This window comes from Ictidomys tridecemlineatus, chromosome 3 (assembly GCF_052094955.1).
Source record: "Ictidomys tridecemlineatus isolate mIctTri1 chromosome 3, mIctTri1.hap1, whole genome shotgun sequence".
Lineage (NCBI taxonomy): Eukaryota > Metazoa > Chordata > Mammalia > Rodentia > Sciuridae > Ictidomys > Ictidomys tridecemlineatus.
Window position 1 is genome coordinate 145,657,104 of NC_135479.1, and position 19,955 is coordinate 145,677,058.

The 19,955-nt window shown below is 36.0% G+C and overlaps 1 protein-coding gene across 3 annotated transcripts in view; it reads left to right on the forward strand.

The window, feature by feature from the left end:
- Positions 1–19,955, forward strand: part of Hspbap1 (HSPB1 associated protein 1) — a 60,326-nt gene that overhangs the window by 4,004 nt on the left and 36,367 nt on the right. For all 3 annotated transcript variants that reach the window (XM_078044120.1, XM_078044122.1, XM_078044121.1), the window contains exon 2: positions 10,676–10,861. In XM_078044120.1, coding sequence (XP_077900246.1) covers positions 10,676–10,861 — 186 coding nt within the window. The remainder of the gene's footprint in view (positions 1–10,675; positions 10,862–19,955) is intronic.

Sequence of the window (19,955 nt, forward strand, 5' to 3'; positions counted from 1 at the left end):
CAAAATGCTCCTATAAGAGAAGGCTTTGCCTTCAATTATGTACTGCTGATGTGAACAGAAGGTAAGAAAAATACATTTGTTAAGTAAATGCAAGTGAAAGGGTTAATACCTTTAGTACAATGATGACTCTATTGAGAGTCATAGAAAAGTTCATTTTTAAGCAAACTTATTACTACTTTATTATCATAAAATATATGAATGCATACTGTAAACAAGGGACTTTCATGCAGTGAGGCAGAAGACAGTCTTTGCCTTAAAAGAGCTTATAACTGTTATAAATATCACTTTTGGTGGGAAAGAGAATGTAGGTGAAAAAAGTTGTAGTAAGTCTGGTTGTGGTGGTGCAGGCCTGTCATTCCAGTAACTCAGGAGGCTGAGGCAGGAGGATCTCAAATTCAAAGCCAGCCTTAGCAATTTAGCAACATCCTGTTACAAAATAAAAATAATAATAAAAAGGGCTGGGAATGTGGCTCAGTGGTTAAGCACCCTTGGGGTCATCCCTGGTACCAAAATAAATAAATAAAAGAGAAAAAGTTGTAGTAGAAGATACATCCAAAAGGTAGGACATAATTAATTGGGATGTAAATATTGCACTCATTAAATACTTTGAGGGCTGAGAAAACTAATACAAATAAGATTCATCTGTGCTGCTTAGATCAATTTCTTGAAGGTTGGTATATTTTGAATGGGAATCAATGGAAGAGACCATTTTTGGTGAATTGAAGTAGAAGGGAAGTGGTAAGCATGAACCCCAAGGGCTACTGGCCTGGAGGGCTTAGAAGAAGATGAGGAGACTGGTTCTAGTAGGGAGGAAGTAGTGGTGGAGTTGCTGGTGGAAATGAGGAAGAGGATGTCCACTGAGTCCAGAGAAGAGCAGGGTCAAAATAGAAATGTTGAAGTGAAGAAGAGGGAAATTGTGGGTGAAAAAAGCTTCTTAGAAAAATAAAGCAAGGCATGGCAAAAATGAAGAAGTGGAGAAGAGTTTTGGGGATATGAGTGTGAGCAAGCTTTAGAGTGGTTGTCCTAGGGTGGGGGGTAATTAGGAGTTATCAATTAATGGTAATGTGATTGGGAACAGGAAACAGAACAGAGGAAGATGAGCATGAAACTGTAGAACCGATCCCTTTGTTTTGAGATTGTTTCTGATTATGCTTAATAGCTCATTAAGCAAAAGTAGCAAAAAGAAGTGGTTAATTTCAGTGCACTGCTTACTCAGTAATTCAGAAAACTTTATTTAGCATTGCTTTATGCCAGGGGTGTAAAAGTAGAGGCTTGCCTTCAAGGATGTGATATTTTTTGTTTGAAGTAATAGCTTGGAAATTATTAAAAAGAAACATAAAACTACTTACTGTCAAGAATCAAATTAAATTGAGTGTGAGATGTTTCTTTTCCAGGGTCACACATTGGTTGAAGCATTTTGATGAATTTTAAATTGCAGTTCTTTGAGGTAGACATCATTATATTTCTTTCTACTGAGCTTTTGTATTTACAGTTACAGTCAGGCTATGCCTTGATAAAGAGAAGAATACATCCTTAGTATTCTTCTTCTGGTCACTCTCAAGGAATTGTCTCATTCCAGAGTTGCAAGAACTTGAGTTTCATGTAGAGCTGACACTCTAACATAACTGGATTTACTTCTCTTCAGTTGAAAACATCATATTCTCTATGTCATTGTTGTTCTCAATTTTAAAAGGAGGTCAGGCAGAGGAGTTTAAAGAAAACAAAAGTCCTACATAATCCTCCAAAGTAAAGAATTCTCATACTAAAGCACATGTGCAATTCATAATGTCACTAAAATATTTTATATTCAGTAATGATGAGTATCAGAAAAATATGATTGAATTTTTTATGTTTTAAAAACACATAACATAAAATTTATTGTTGTCTTAGTCTGTGTTTATTTATAAATTATAGAAATTTATTTTCTAATAGTTCTGGAGGCTGAAGAATCCAAGATCAAGGTGCCAGCAATTTTCCTTGTCGGATGAGGGCTGCTCTTTGCTTCAAAATGGCACTTTTGGCTGCATCCTCCAGAGGGAGGAATGCTGTGTCCTCACATGGTAGAAGAGGGAAGAGCAAGCTAGCCTAATGCTGTGCAAAGCCTTTTGATAAAGGCTATAATCACATGCAGGAGGAGCCTTCTTGGCCTAACTACCTCTACAAGATACTACATCTTAACACTATCACTTTGGACCTCAAGTTTCAACACCTGAGTTTTGGGGGGACACAAAACATAACAGTCATCTTAACCATTTTTAACTGTGCAGTTTAGTAGTATCAGGTAGATTCACAATGTAGTGAAGGAGATGTCCAGAATTTTTTCATCTTAAATATCTGAAGCACACTATATCCATTAAAGAACTCCAACTTTTCTCCTACCCCCAGCTGCTGGTAACTACCATTCTACTTTCAGTTTCTATCAATTTAACCACTTTTGATACCTTAGATAAGGGGAATCATAAAATACTTAACCTTTTTTCAACTCGTTTATTTTACTTAACATGATGTCTTTAAGGTTCATCCATGTGACAAAATGTCCTTCCTTTTTAATGTTGAATAATATTCCCCAGTATGTAAAAACATTCATCCATCAGTGGACATTAGAGTTGCTCTCACCACTTGGCTCTTTCATTAGTGCTTCTGTAAACATGGGTGCGCAAAGATCTCTTTGAGACCCAACTCTCAAATATCTTTAATGAAAAGTAAGATGAAATAACCAGTTTATTTTGAATTATGGAAAGATAGAAAAAACAAGTGTTAGATGAAAATATTTTGGTAGAAATTCTGAAGATACTTTGGAGCATTAGACACCATTCTTTCTAGTGTTAACTTAATTTAAAATATAGATAGATACACTTTTCCTTGCCTTAGGTTCAAGATCAGTATTACTTTTGAACTTGTGAACATTATTTATGAGTTATTTTTTGAAGAGAGGACAAATTTTCTGGGTTAACTGGGCAAGAGTTGGAAGTATAAGTGGATAAAAATGAATCTAAAAGACTTATGAACCCTTGGTAACTCTTCAGCCTATAACTGTCCCATGTGCCCAACCTGATCCTGGTGGGGTGTTCATTCCCTCACCAAATGTGGCATTGATAGTGTTAAGTCACATTAACTTTAACACTAATACCTATGGTTATTTGGTATCAAAGGAACACCTTCTAGTCCTTGAAATTCAAAGCATTTATGACTCTTTGTCATTTTACTTAAGCATTATGTTACCTTCCAATTTAGTTTGTATTGACATTTTAAAATGGTAGTAGGGGGCTGGGAGTTGTAGCTCAGTGGGAGAGTGCTTGCCTAGCATGCATATATCCTAGGTTCTTGGAGTTTGATCCCCAACACTGGAGAAAAAAAGTTAAATTAGTGGCTACAAGATGGGAAATTACCTTTGGTGTAAGTTTTCCCATTTAGTCTTTAACACCAATACAGTTATTTTGTTAGATATGGGTCCACTGGCATGTATATATTCAGAGATAAATTATCTCACCATGCCAGGACCCAGTTTTTTTTATACATGCTGTATCACTATATGAATATTCTCAATATCATGACTCTTCTTGTCACCTTCTGAGAGTTTTTGAATACCTACAATTTTTCTATTAATTTTATACTTGACATGAGAGACAAGTTAATTTCAATTTCAGGATATTTGTCATGGGTTTATTCTATAAATTTTTGGAGAGTATTCTGGAGACTTGGTAAATGTACCTTATTCCTGTCTTAAAAGTCTAAGTCTCAGGTTCAAATCCACGCCAGGTATTAATTGACTGAATCCAGATTGCTAGCAAATTCAAAGAAATAAGGTTTCAAATTATCTTGTACTTTGTGTTAATTTTTTTAAAAAACTGGTTGTAACTCAGGCTGTAATAACTGGACTGAATATGTTACATTTGGAAGAAGAAAAGACTGTTGTGCAACACCTATATCAGTAATCTGTTTTTTCAGCAATTTCAGGTCATCTAGTTAGAAATTTCTGCTTGCTGCAAGTTTAGACATAACTATACTTATCCTTTAAATGCTGTTGATATTACTTCAGAATTTTTATAGCTCTTTGCAGATATTCCTGTAATGACTGGGTACATCCGGAGGCTGTTTAATTAATCTAATGTAGCCTTGCATTCTTCTTTAAATTGTAACACTTTAATTTGTTAATTTAATGGCCCAGTTCATTGTTGATTAAACTATCAGAAACCAAATTAGTTTTATCTCACAACCAGTGGATTGTTTTATTTCACTGTTGGGCCTGAAATTCTGGAACATATGCTAATTTCTTATTATGGTGAACATCCTACTGCTTTGGTGTGCACAAGCTTTATAGCATTTTTCATTCATTTAGCAAATGTTTGGGCCTTTAATATATATCAGTCACTAGACCAGTTTCTTTCTCAGCAAATTTTGGTTGGGGGGGTCTTCTATTAAATAATCTCTGGGATATCTGAGATTTTTAGATCAAATCATTAGATATATTTTTTTTAAAATGTAACATTATGATAAAGAGAAAAATTTACTTCCTTGAAGCCATTTTGTCAAAACAAAATGTTGGGTTTTTGTAAAAGGGTAGCAAATATGCTCAAATATGAGAGCTGTTTTGAGAATATTGAAAGCCGTGTAATCCATTAAATCCCTATCTTAGAAGGACAGATGGTTTTGATTTTCTCTGCCCTTTAAAGTATTGAAATGTTCAAAGGTTTATTATTTTACAACCATAGAGTTGAAAGAATGCTATGGTGTGTCACACAAGCCAAGGTTTATCCAGTCTAAGCCACAGAGCACTTGATAGGGAGAGTATAACTATCTTTGAAAATATCTTTGCCTAAGAAAACAAGGTGTTCTTTCAGTTATGAACAAATGACAGAGTTTTGACTATCAGCAATTATTTTTTATGCAAAAGGATTCAAGAGGTCAAAGTTTGCTGGTGTTGGTGCCCTGACATAAAGGTGGACATGTTTGCATTCTTTTGGCCAAGATTCACAATTTTCTGAGCCTTTCTGTTGTCTCCCAAGCTGGCTAACCCTTATGTCTACTTTCCAGGTAGTATATTCCAGGATAAGTGCAAAAAAAGCTGATTCAGCAACTTCCAGAAATACCTCTGCTCACTCCTATATGCAAAGAAATCTGGAAAATCAATTTTCAGCCATTCTCCTTGGGTAGGGTTTTGCTAGCGAGGAAGGACAGAATGGGTGTTGAGTAGATAGGTGAATTAGTCAGCTCTTTGTTGCTGTGACTAAAATACCTGACAAGAACAACTTAGAGGAGAAAATGTTTATTTTGGCTTATGGTTTCAGTGGTTTAGTCCATGACCCATCACTCTGGGCTTGAGATGAAGCAGAACATCATGGTGGAAGGGTGTGGCAGAGGAAAGCTGCTAGCTCATGGTAGCCACGAAACCAAGAAAGAGCACACTGAGCCAAAGGACAAGATATATAATTCCCAAGGGCATCCTCCCAGTAACCTACTTGTTTGGCTACACTCCACCTCCGTATAGTTACCACCCAGTAATCTATTCAAATTATTAATCCATCTAGTGGATTAGTCCACTGGTTAGGTTACAGCTCTCACAATCTGATCATTTTACCTCTCAACATTCCTGCATTGTCTCACATGAGCTTTTGATGGGGAATCTCACATCCAAACCATTAACAGTAGGCAAGAAGTAGTCTCTATAGCAAGTGCAGCACATACCGAAACCCAGTTGCTCCCCAAAACATTCCTTTCTTTTCAGAGCACACTTGGATTATTGCCTATGAATTGATCTTAAGCTTTCTTATTTTTGCCTTTTCAGATCATCCTCTCTCTCCTGAGTTGTAAGACTGAGGTTATTCCCACAGTTTTAATTCTCTAGAAGTAGGATTGTGCAGTAGGAATAACACTGGACTTGGAATCAAGGGACCTGATATCCAGTTCCAGTTCATCTGACACCTGAGCTTCCACTTCATCCTTTGGATAATAGAAATAAAATACCTTCTCTGTGTTTTAGGCTTCTTAGAGGATCAGATGAGCATTTTGTTTTAATGTATTTAACAGTACATGGCAAACAGTTAAGCATTGTTCAGTCAAATAAATGGTAATGTAATGATGATCATGTTCAAAATCAACAGAACAAGCTGTTGCTTCTGACTTTTCTGACTTACAGCAAGTCACCAGTCTGTAATTCCACCAAGTCTTTCTTTTTACCATAGCCACTTCCCACCCCACATCTGTGGTTGAAATAGTCCTTGAGATTATTCTTTTACTAATTCTCCATCTCTGCCATACTCACTGCCACCCCTTGTTTAGGACCTTATTGTCACACTTCTCCTTTGACTTACCTTAACTCTCTGAGCTAATTTTAGTTCCTGTTTGCCCTTCTCATCCCACATCTGTACACACTGCCACATAGTTTTCATTTTTATGTTTAATAGATTCACCATGGGATTGCTATATCATAATTGAGTAAGCATTTTCCTACTTTGAGGCATGAGGTTGTTTATATTTTTAGTTGTTACAAAGTGGTAGTAGATGTGTGTACTATATGTCAATTTGGATAGATATATAACATACGATTAATTATTTTGTTAGAATGAATTACTATAATTTGAGTTACTGGCATTGTGAATGATTCTTTTGAGACTTTTGCTTAATTTTCCTCATTGATTCTCAAAGGATGGTTCCAATTTCTGTGTCATGAACAACAAGAGCATATCATGACATATCATGAATGCAAGTATCATTCATAGTTTAGGGGGTCAAAATATGCCACTTGGACATAGTGATTATTTTGGGTTAAAGACACTTGAAGAACAGCAGATGCAGGAAAAGGGTTCTTTGACTTTCATTTTTCTCCCAAAAGCAGGAGAAAAAAATTCCTATGGGAAAGGTACCCTCCTATGCCAGGAAAAAGAAAGTCATTTTTAAAACCAACCGTATGGGCTCAAGGCTGAGAGAAATCTGTGCAATCAGACTTTGTTAAACTAACCCTTATGTCCGTTGTCACTTTTCTTCATTTAACTGCCCTGGCCCAAGCCCCTTTTTCTTGTCATGCTTTCCTAGTTTAATACCTTGTCCATCGTGGTATCTAAGCATTTATGATCCAGCTGCTTCTGGGGTGGTCTTCATTTCTCTTGTGAGGGCTCCCATAGACATGTAAAAGTACACTTTTCTCCTATTGACCTGTTTTATGCCAGTCCCTGCCAGACATCCTTAGGATAGGGAGAAGTTTTGCCTTCCCCTCAATAGTTTAACAAAACTTTAAAAATATATAATAAAAGGTGTGACTTATCCATTTTCATCCACATGGAATCCTGGCACTAAGAAGATGGGGTGTATTGCAGTCTGGGTAGCTATGTACTTTACGTTGACAGGTATAGATTAATACCTTGAAATAAAGTTATCACACACATCAAAGTAAAAAAAATTAAAACCAACCATCTTTAAGGTCAAGACAAAATTTAATTTCTAGTCACATCATATTGTCCTTTATGGGACTTTTCATCATGTAAATGTCACAGAAACCTGGGGCTTTCACATTAAAGATCTCAAGGGGCCTTCTTCATCTTCACTTTTCATTTCCTTTAAAAACAAGCCTTACATTTAAACAGGCACAAATTACTCAAGTTCTTCCATGAGTCCTTCCCTAATCCTCTTCCTTTATCAGTTTATAAGAAGGTTGGGTGGGGAAGGAATTTAGATTATTTATGAGATCTTTGGAATTTTTTGAATTAAGTATAAGTACAGATGAAATAACCAAATAGAAGGTTGCTGATTATTATTGAGAACCGTAAGTATATGTTTGAGGGTCAGAGTATGAAGCTATTTTTAACCTACCTCCCAAAGTTTCCATCTTAAGATGTCTTTAAAGAGAAACTTTCTGGCTAGGGAGGTAGTAGAAATTTGTCTGTAGTAGAAAATTGTCCTAGTATGGGCAAGGCCCTGGATCCAGTCTTAAGAACTGAGAGAGAGAGAGAAAGAAAGAGAGACACTTTCTGGTTCTTTTATCTAAAGAATACTAATCTTTACTATCCTACCTAGGATTAATATTCTGTTCTGTGAAACTTAAGTATTCAGTAAGTCAGTTTGTGTTTATACGTATACCCAGTACTGTTTATGGATGCATTGAAACCAAGAATTACTATGGGTTGCCATTTTAGCACATCTTTTATTCTTAAAACTTAAGTGGAAAAAAAAAATCCTCTCTTCTTCCAGATTGACTGCTGTATTAGTTTTGTCTTTTTTTTTTTCCCCCGCATTTAACATGTGATAGAGCAAATAGAATTATGGCTGACTCTAGCAACTCTGGTTATTTCAGAGTAGTTCCCATCAGCATTTCTTTTTCCTTTTTTTTAATATTTATTTTTTAGTTGTAGTTGGACACAATACCTTTATTTTATTTACTTTTATGTGGTGCTGAGGACTGAACCCAGGGCCTTGCACATGCTAGGCAAGCGTTCCACTGCTGAGCCACAACCCCAGGCCCCCCCATCAGCATTTCTTACTTTATTTTTTTAATTTATTCTAATTAGCTATATATGACAGGAGAATGCAATTCAATTCATATTACATAAAATAGAGCACAATTTTTCATGTCTCTGGTTGAACACAAAGTAAAATCATACCATTCGTGTTTTCATACATGTATTTAGGTAATGATGTCTGTCTCATTCCACTGTCTTTCCTACTCCCATGCCCCCTCCATTGCCCTCCCTCCCCTTTGCCCTATCTAAAGTTCATCTATTCCTCCCATGCTCTGCACAACCCGCCCCCCATCCCCATTATGAATCAGCCTCCTTATATCAGAGAAGATATTTGGCATTTGGTTTTTTGGGATTGGCTTACTTCACTTAGCATTATATTCTTTAACTCCATCTATTTACTGCAAATGCCATGATTTTATTCTCTTTTAATGCCGAGTTATATTCCATTATTATATATATATATACCACATTTTCTTTATACATTCATCTACTGAAGGGTATCTAGGTTGGATCCACAATGCCATTCCTCATCGAAATAGAAAAAGCAGTCATGAAATTCATCTGGAAAAATAAGAGACCCAGAATACCCAAAGCTATCCTTAGCAAGAAGATTGAAGCAGGTGGCATCACTATACCAGACCTTAAACTATACTACAGAGCTATAGTAACAAAAAACAGCATAATATTGGCACCAAAATATACTTGTAGACCAACAGTACAGAATAGAGGACAAAGAGACATAAATAATCATGTTAAACAAAGGTGCCAAAAACATATATTGGAGAAAAGATAGCCTCTTCAACAAATGGTGCTAAGAAAACTGGAAATCCATATGCAACAACTCAAAGTGGTCAAGATCTGGGAATTAAACCAGAGACCCTGCACCTAATAGAAGAAAAAGTAGGCTCCTCTAATGCAAGAATTAAAATCAAGAATAAATAAATGAGATGGATTCACACTAAAAAGCTTCTCAGCAAAAGAAACAATCAGTAAGGTGACTAGAGAGCCTACATTTTGGGAGCAAATTTTTACCACGCGCACATCAGATAGAGCATTAATCTCCAGGATATATAAAGAACTCAAAAATCTTAACACCAAGAAAAAAAATCAAATAATTCAGCCAATAAATGGGCCAAGGAACTGAACAGACACGTCTCAGAAGAAGAAATACAATTGATCAACAAATATATGAAAAAATGTTCAACATCTCTAGCAATTAGAGGAATGCAAATCAAACTACTCTAAGATTTCAACTCACTCCAGTCAGAATGGCAGTTATTAAGACTACAAACATAAGTATTGGTGAGGATGTGGGGAAAAGGGCCCGCTCTTACATTGCTGGTGGGACTGCAAATTGGTGCAACCAATCTGGAAAGCAATATGGAGATTCCTTGGAAAACTGGGAATGGAACCACCATTTGACCCAGCTATCCCACACCTCGGTTTATACCCACAGGACTTAAAAACAGCATTTTATAGGGACACAGCCACATTAATGTTTATAGCAGCACAGTTTAGATTAGTTAACTTGTGTATCCAACCATTTCTTATTTTTTTACATAATTCTCAAATTACAAAACAATTTTTCTTTCTGCATTGGTGGAGCTTGAACCCTTGTGTATACTAGGCAAGTGTTCCACCACTGAGTCACTTCCGAGCTGTAGTCGCAATTTTTTCTAAAAATTGTCATCTTCTAAATTATAAAACAGTTGGAAAGCCTTTTGTTTGAATACCAAAGTTTCATATTTGACATGGAGAATGATAAATATTTACCATATTAAAACATTCAAAATTTAATGTGAAAGAAATAATTTAAGAATTTTATGATCCTTTGAGGTCAAGTATATATGTATGTAGTGATAGATGAACTGTAAGTACAGTGTAATTTTGTTATTGTTGTTGTTGTTGTTACTAGGGATTGAACTCAGGAGCACTCAACCACTGTGCCCATCCTCAGCCCTATTTTGTATTTTATTTAGAGACAGGGTCTCTCGCTGAGTTGCTTAGCACCTCCCCTGATGCTGAGGCTGGCTTTGAACTCTTATCCTTCTGTCTCAGCCTCCCAAGCAGCTGGGATTTTAGGCATGAACCATTGCACCTGTCAGTATGATATAATTTACATAGTAAGATTTGCCAGCACAGAAACGTCATTAGCTATTTTTTCTGCCTGTGATATGAAATGACTTTATGGTTATCTGTTGCTCTATTCATTTCTGCTCTAGGTCAACGTGTCAAACCTTTTACCCCAGAGAAAGCAAAGGAAATTATAATGTCTCTACAACAGCCTGCAATCTTCTGTAACATGGTTTTTGATTGGCCAGCACGACACTGGACTGCTAAACACCTTTCTGAGGTCCTTCACGGCAAGCAGATACGATTCAGAATGGGAATGAAAAACACAGACACAGGTAAACCCGGTAATCATCATAGTGATAATGCCTCTTCAGTAGCTCTTGTACACCCTCAGCATTGGTTTCCTTATCTTTAGAGAATCCTTTATTTCTGATCTGCTTTTTGACCATTTAGAGTAAAGATAGGAAAATTTTATTGGAATACTTTGACTTGAGGCAGATTTTTTTGTGTTTTTTTTTTTTAGACTAAGCAATATAGTTTAAACTCCCATACAAAATGATAATGTTTGTTCACGTATTGTAATGTAAGTTGCTAGGCATTCTTGTGATTCCTTGAATGCAGTAGATATTTAATAATTATTTGTTACTATGCTATTATTTATCTTCCCATGTAACTGAGAAAGAGCAACACTGCAAAATAATTCAATAGCATGATGTAATAATACAATACCAGTGCTACAGTGTAATAATCAATAATACAATCTAATAGTCCCTTCTACTTTTGACTCACAGAGAACATGTCCTTCAGGCTATAGTGCTTAGTCTTGCTCCTAATTTTATGTACTGCTTTATCAGCTGCCTGGCCTGTATTGCACTACACAAAAATGAAAAACATGCAGAGTTGTTTCTGTGTGTATGTATGTGGGCTGGGGATTGAACTCCAGGCTTTATGCATGCTAGGCAAACGCTCTGCCACTGAGCTATACCTCCATGCTCACTCCATTTTTGAGGTGAAGTCTGTTGCTCAGGCTGGTCTTGAACTCCTCAGCTCAAGTATCCTCCCGCCTCAGCCTTGTGCATAGCTGGGACTTTAGTTGAGCATCACTATGCAAGCTAGTTTTTTATTCTCTTGAGCAGTTTGATTTTGTCTGCTCCCATTACTTGCCTGAAGACTTCTAACATTCCTTTTCCCCTCTTTCATCAGGTTAAGCAGCTACTATTAACTGTGAAATTAAATTTAGTATGAAGGAACAGTGCTATTTCTACTCTAAAGGAATCCATAACCATTGTCTGGTGTTTTAATTTGTATTTCAAGTTTTGTAGTCAATTTGGGGGTTTTTTGTTTTTTGTTTTTTGGGTTTTTTTTTTTCTTTTGGGATCTAATCGTGGACCTCACATGATTCTCCACTGAGCCATACCCCCACCATAGAAATTCAGTTTTTAAGTATTACAGTGAAGAGGGGCTGGGGACATAGCTCAATTGGCAGATTGCTTGCCTTGCAAGCACGAGGCCCTGGGTTCAATCCCCACCACCACCACCAAAAAAAAAAAAAAAAAAGGAATTACAGTGAAGTGACTCATGAACAATCTGTTAATAGTTCAAGAGGAACTAGAAAATTCCCCATTTTCTCTTTCAGCAGTTCCACATTTTTCTCTCATGTTGACCTTCTAGTATATCTTGTGAGATTAATTAATTTTTGGTGTCTGGAGGCCTCTTGAATTTCTGATAGATAGAGCAGGATTGTTATACCTGGAACTCTTTGGCATCTCATTCCAGTCACAGACTGAACTCTTTATTGTATCTTAAAATTAAACACTAGACTAGCATCTATAACATAAAATGAGATCGTGCCTTTTCCTTTTTTGATTTTAGTGAAATATATCTGCCACTCCTTGAAGCATCTTTTAGATACTAATTTGGAGAGAAATGGAAATTGTCATTTTTTCACATTCTGAATACACCCCAGACACATCATCCCTACTACTAGTAGCTGACATTTGCTGAGAGCTATCACCTCAGGTTTGTTCTAAGTGCTTTATGCATATCCACTCTCTTAATCTGCTCATACTTCCTAGAATTGTACTACCATTATCCCATTTTATAGATGAGACGTAGTAATTTGATATGTTCAAGTTAATACTAAAGCATAAAAGAAAAAGGAAAATATCTCTGTAATTGTAAGAAACTATACTGAGGGCTGGGGATGTGGCTCAAGCGATAGCGCGCTCGCCTGGTATGCATGCGGCCCGGGTTCGATCCTCAGCACCACATACCAACAAAGATGTTGTGTCCGCCGAGAACTAAAAAATAAATATTAAAAATTCTCTCTCTCTCCTTTCTCACTCTCTCTAATAAAAAAAAATTAAAAAAAAAAAGAAACTATACTGAGTTCTTAGTAAAGATGATTAGGTCTTTTTAAAAATTCAGGTAAAGTTTGCATTTCAGATATTTAATAGTATGCAGTTCAGTAGCTATTAGTATATTCACAGTGTTGTACAATTTGTTAGTATACTCTCATTGTTGTCTAATTTCAGAACATTTCACTATCCCATGAAGAAGTAAGTACCCCTTTAAGCAGCCACTTCATTTTGCCCTACCCTATCCCTGCGACCACTACTCTACTTTCTATGAATGTACCTATTCTGGATATATCATAAAAATGGAATCAGACATGATTTGGCCTTTTGTGTCTGGTTTCCTCTACTTAAGCATGTTTTTAAGGTTCATCCATGTACTAGTACAAGCTGAATGTCCCTAGTCTGTAAATCTGAAATGATCCCAAATTCGAACTTTTCAAGTGTTAAAATTATGCTACAAGTAGAAATTCCATACCTGACATCATATGACAGATCATAGTCAAAACGAAGGTGCATCAACAGATGTGTAAAATTCCCTTCTCTCTATTAATACACATGCACGCGCGCACGCGCGCGCGTACACACACACACACACACACACACATATACACTTACGTATGTGCCAGCATTCCAGAATCTGAAACCTGAAGCACTTCTGGTCTCAAGTATTTCAGATAAAAGATGCTTAACTTGTGCATCAGTACTTCTTTTAGTTGCTGAATAATACTCTGTTATTTGAATATACGTAATTTTTTTAATCTACTCATCAGTTCGGTTGTCGGACATTTGGTTCTTTCCGCTTTGGGGCAATTATGACTAATGCTACTATGTACATTTGTGAACAGATTTTTGTGTGGATATATGTTTTCATTTCTTGTGAATAGGTATCTAGGAGCAGAATTGCTAAGTTATACAGTAAATATGTTTAACATTTTGAGGAACTGCCAAACAGTTTTCCTTAGTGGTTGTACCTGTGATATACTAAAGTTCCAATTTCCTGTAGCCTTGCCAGCACTTCATTTTTGAAAACTGTAGCCATCCTAGTACAGTGAAGTGTTATCTTAGTGTGATTCTGATTCACATTTTCCTTATGATCAGTATCGTTGAGCATCTTTTCATGTATATATTGGCTAATAGAAATGTCCATTCAAACCTTGACTTATTTCTAATTGGGGTTTTTGGTTTTTTATTGTTGAATTAGAGTTCTTAAATATCCTAGGTATAAGGTTCTTATCAAATATATGACTTGCACATGTTTTGTCCCATTTAGGGCATGGTCCTGATAATTTGTTCTTTTCAAAATCACTACTGAATAAATAAATGTAATCCTACCACAGGCAGTATAGAATAATAGTATGAGAGAGCCACTAGAGTCAGTCTGTATGAGTTTAAATTTTGGTTTACTGTGGGACCTGAGCAAGTCAATTAACTTCTCTGAATGTTAGAAATATTTTCAAGAGGGCTGGGCATGGTGGCACACACCTGTAATCTCAGCAGCTTGGAAGACTGAGGCAGGAGGATCAAAAGTTTAAAGGCAGCCCCAGCAATTTAGTGAGCCCCTAAGCAACTAAGTGAGACCCTGTCTCCAAATAAAATACAAAAAGAGCTGGGGATGTGGCTCAGTGGTTAAGCGCCTCTGGGTTCAATTCCCAGTACTAAAAAGAAAAAAAAAATATTTTCAAGAGTAAGTGATTTCATATGCCTAGAACATTTGGAATAGTATCTAGCTTATTGTTAGTGTTCAAGAAATGTTATTTTAAAATATAAAAATAAAAGTATGACTTCTTTAGGGCTGGGGCTGTAGTTCAGTGGTAGAGCACCTGCCTCCACATTGTAAGGCACTGGGTTTGATCCTCAGTACCACATAAAAATAAATAAATTCTTTTTAAAAAAGTATGACTTCTTTAATGTAGAAAAGACAAAAAATGAAAAATCCCAAGAACCTGAAAAACACCTGAACTACTACCTAGAAGTAGATAGTCTTTAGTTACAGTTTAATGTTCATCAATATGGGCCTTTTTGTATTCAAAAAATGAATTATTTTTCACACCTGCTTTTCTTTTTAGTTAACATATTCTGAGCAGCTACTCTTGTCATTAAATGTGACTTTTAAATGGCTACCTAGTCCATTCTATGGTAGTATGATAATTTTTTAAAAAATTCTATTTGGGTTATTTATATTTCTTACAAGCTTTAAATTTATAAATACTGCTGTAGGGAACATCTTTGCAAACAAATCTTGTCCAAGTTCCTGGTTATTTCCCTTAAGAGAGATTCCTAGAAGGAGAATTACTGGGTCAGAGGATATGAAAATCATCAGCAGCAGCAGCACTATCTGAAGTTTCTTACACCAGAACCTCTGAGTCATTCTGAGTGCCCTGTCATTCTGGTGGCTTGTGACTCACATTCTGAACATCTGGCAGCACCTGCTTCCCTCTCTCTCCATGGCTAGCCCATAGTCATCGTTATCCTGCTGTCTCTCCATCCATGGCTAAGTAGCCTCTTCCCTAGTCTAGTTTCTCCATCCATCTCCTGTCTTACCCTTCCCAGGCCATTCCTTTTCTTTTTTTTTTTCTTTAAAGAAAGGGAGAATTTTTAAAATATTTATTTCTTTTTTAGTTCTCGGCAGACACAAAATCTTTGTTTGTATGTGGTGCTGAGGATCGAACCCGGGCCACACGCATGCCAGCCAAGCGCACTACCGCTTGAGCCACATCCCCAGCCCCCAGGCCATTCCTCATGCTATAATCAGGAATAATTTTTAAATAAACAAATCTAATATTATAATTCTACTTAAAGCCCTTTAATGATTTTCCTTACCCTTAGGCTAAAGATCCAAATTGTTTATTGTGGTGTAGAAGGCCCAGCATAATCTCTCTCTCCCCCAGCTTGGGCCAGAGATGTGTGTTTTCAATTTCTCTATTTCTGGGGATTTGCTTTTTCCTACTTTGGGGCCTTTGTGTATGTATCTAGCCATAGCTCTCTGTATTTCTAGTCATTGTGGGTTTTTTTCCCCCCATTTTCCTTTCCCCTAGATTTATCTGGTTAGTTGCTTTTCTTCCTTGAAATCTTAACTTAAATGGCATTCTTTCCTGACCATATCTATCATCCTCCACCCCCCAAATCATGTGTGGCTTCAGATTATCCCAGAACGCCTTGTATTTCTTAGCCACACTGAGTACAGTTTTAATCACATGGACAGTTGTGTAAGTAATCACCTGATTAAGGTCATTTTCTGTGAGACCAAGGGCCATGTCTCATCCTGGGCAGAGCACCTAATAGACATTCAGATATGTGTGGAATGAAAGAGTGATATGTATGACAAGCACCTTAGAGAAAAGTTGTTTCCACTGACACTTTTTTGAAAAAAGTACCTATTTTGCCACTGCTTTGCCAAAACTGAGATTTCTCTTTTAAGAAAATCTTGTTGATAGGTTAATAATAGCATCTCATAATTTCAGTTAGCATTTCTTTGATTGCTGGCATTGTTGAACATATATATGTTAATGTTAATTGGTCATTTGTATTTTTTCTGATAATTGTTCTTTGATTAGTTCTTCATTGGAGATTTAGGGTTTAACTTTATGTTAGTAAATTCCTTACATATTAAGAATATTCTGTTGGCACTAGTACATTTCCCAGTGCCAAATCAAATAATGCTCAAGTGACATTTTTATTATTTATTTTATCCCTAGGAATTCCTTCTCCCAAAAGTAGATATTCTAATTTTTTTTCTAATAGCTTAATTTTCTTCTAGTAGCTTAATGGTTTCCTTTTTTAATATACATTTTATTCTTTATTTAGTTCATATATGTTTTGGTATGTGATATTCAGTGGGTTTTTTCCAAATAGTTGGGTACTTTTATTCTTTTGTACCTTATTCTCTTTGGAAATCAACTTTATTATATTGCTATTTTTCCTGTGTGAATTTCAGCATCAGTTTCTGGCCCACATTTTTAGATCAGTTTTGGAGCCAGTAACAAGTTAAAATGCTATTTCAGTACCAGTATATATTTTAATATTTGAAAGTACAACTCATTCTCCATACTTTTCTTTTTTAAATTTTATTTTTATTTATTCATATTTAATATCGACACATAAAATTGTACATATTTATATATTATGTGGTGTTTCAGTGTCATGTATGCAATATGTATTGTCTAGTTCAGAGTTGGCACATTTACCTCCTCAAACATTGATCATTTCCTTGTGGTGAAAATATTCAAAATCCTTTCCTCTAGCTTTTAAAAATATATATAGTATATTGTTGTTTTCTGTTGTCACTCTACTGTACAATAGAACAGCAGAACTTACTTTTTTTTTAACTTAGTACCCACTGACCAGCCTTTCCCGTCTCTCTCTCCTCCCTTCTCTCCCCAGCCTGTGGTAACTACTGGTGTACTCTGAACTTCTATTTTTCTTCCTTCTTAGATATTGTTGAATTTTATTCATCTAAATGAACTTTAGAGTTTTATACAAAGTGCTCACTTTTTAAAGAAATTCTCTTGGGATTTTAAATGAACATATATGAAGCTGTATAAATTAATTTGGAAAAATTACATAATAATAAAAATATATATTCCTTATTACTCAGCCATAAAGAAGAATAAAATTATGGCATTTGCTGGAATGTATGGACTGGAGGCTATCTTGTTAAGTGAAATAAGCCAATCGTCCAAAACCAAAGGCTAAATATTCTCTCTAATATGAGGCTGCTAACTCAAAATAGGTAGGAGAGGGGAGGAATGGAGGAGGGCTACCAGATTGGGATGGGGGGGATAGGAGTAGTAAAGTCAATAGAATGAATTGGACTTAACTTTCTCATGTTCATATATAAATACACGACCAGTGTAGCTCCACATCATATACAACCACCAGAATAGGAAGTTATACTCCATATATGTATGATATGTCAAAATAAATTCTACTGTCATATATAACTAAAAAGAACAAAAAATGTCTGTGTATGTATATATTCCTACATCAGAACATGTTATTTTCACTTACCAAGTCTGCCTCTCAGCAAAAAAATTTATAGTTTTCATAAAATAACAAAAATTCTTAAACTATTATAAATTTGTTATAGCTGTTATGAAGGCAATTTTTTTTCCTTAAAGAGAGAGAGAGAGAATTTTTTAATGTTTATTTTTCAGTTTTCGGTGGATACAACATCTTTATTTTATTTTTATGTGGTGCTGAGGATTGAACCCAGCGCCCTGCGCATGCCAGGCGAGCGCGTTACCGCTTGAGCCGCATCCCCAGCCCCTAAAGGCAATGTTTTTTTTTTTTTTCAATTGGCCAATTTTTTTTTTGACTTTTTATTTTTTTTTTATTATTTTTTTAAAAACATTACATCTTTCTTAATATATCATGTTTCACAATTTGATTCAGAATGGTTATGAACTTCCATTATTACCCCGTATACAGATTGCTGAATCACATCGGTTACATCAGTTACATTTACATTGATTTACACATTGCCATTCTAGTGTCTGATGAATTCTGCTCTCTAACCTATCATCTACTATCCCCCTACCCCTCCCCTCCCCTCCCCTCTTCTCTCTCGACCACCTCTACTGTAAAACATTTATTCCACTTGTGTACTTCTTCCCTTCCCCCTTACTTCCTCTTGTATGTAATTTTATATGACTTCTTTGATATAAGGGGAGTAACTAAGGACAGAGTAGGGAGGAAGAGCAGGAGAAGAAGATTAACATTAAATAGGGATGAGAGGGGGGAGGGAAAGGGAGAGAGAAGGGAAACTGCAGGGAAAGGGAAAGTGATCCAAAGGCAATGTTTTTTACCTATGCTTTTTTTCTAACTGGTTATGATTGATACATGGATAAAAGCTATTTATTTCTATATGCTTATTTCTTATTCAGCTACTTATTAGTCTAGCTAGTTTTTTCTTTGTTCTGGTGATCATCTAGGTAGACAGGCGTATGATCTTATTAACAATGATAACCTTGTCCTCTCAGTTGACTATATTTCTTATTTCTTTTTTTTTTTTTTAAGAGAATGAGTGAGAGAGAGAGAGAATTTTAATATTCATTTTTTAGTATTTGGCGGACACAACATCTTTGTTGGTATGTGGTGCTGAGGATCGAACCCGGGCCGCACGCATGCCAGGCAAGTGCGCTACCGCTTGAGCCACATCCCCAGCCCTATATTTCTTATTTCTGTTTTAGGTTTTGTTAGAATTTTTCTAGGGTGCCTGCATAGTAGTGTTAGTAATTTGACAAGTTTTGTTGTTGTTTTTCTTTGTTTCTTTCTTTTTTTTTTTTTTTTTTTGCAACAGGGTCTTGCTGTGTTGCTCATGTTGGTCTCAAACTCCTGAGCTTAAGCAATCCTCCTACACCAGCCTCTTAAGCAGCAGGACAACAAGTATAAACCACTGCTCCTGGCAATAATTGGCATTTTTAAAATGTTATGTGTTCCTTAGTTTATTGTAGGAAGAAAGCAGTAAGCATCACACAGGTCTTTGAAATGATTTGGGATCATATTCATTTGTCGAGATATGTGCTCAGTGGTGGCATTGTACTTCAGCAAGCAGTTATAGAAATAACCCTAAACATCTGTAAGTTGGGCAATGGAGCAGTGAGTGATCCAAAGTCCTATTCAGAGCTTACACCCAACGTATTATTTCTTATTTGAAAAATGATGAAAGTTCAACAAAATGGAGAAGTATTTGTTTTCCTGCTGGGCAAAATAATATTTTAGGACCTTTATTAAGAGAGTTAAAAGCAAGTTCGGTTTGTGTACTACTGCTAAGTCTTGTACTCAGCTGAACGTCTTCTTACCTAACATTTACAGTAAGTGGGATGGAAGTTGTAGCTTCCTAGGTACTTCATCATTAAATGAAAGAACAATAATAATGAAATTAGAAAGGAATAATGCCACTCCATAAAGACAAAAACGGTACTGCTGGGCACAGTAGTGCTCACCTATAACCTCAGCAATTTGGGGTTGAGGCAGGAGGATTATAAATTCAAGACCAACCTGGGCAACTTAGTGAGACCCTGTCTCAAAATTAAAAAATAAAAAGGCCTAGGAATGGAGTTAGGTGGTAGAG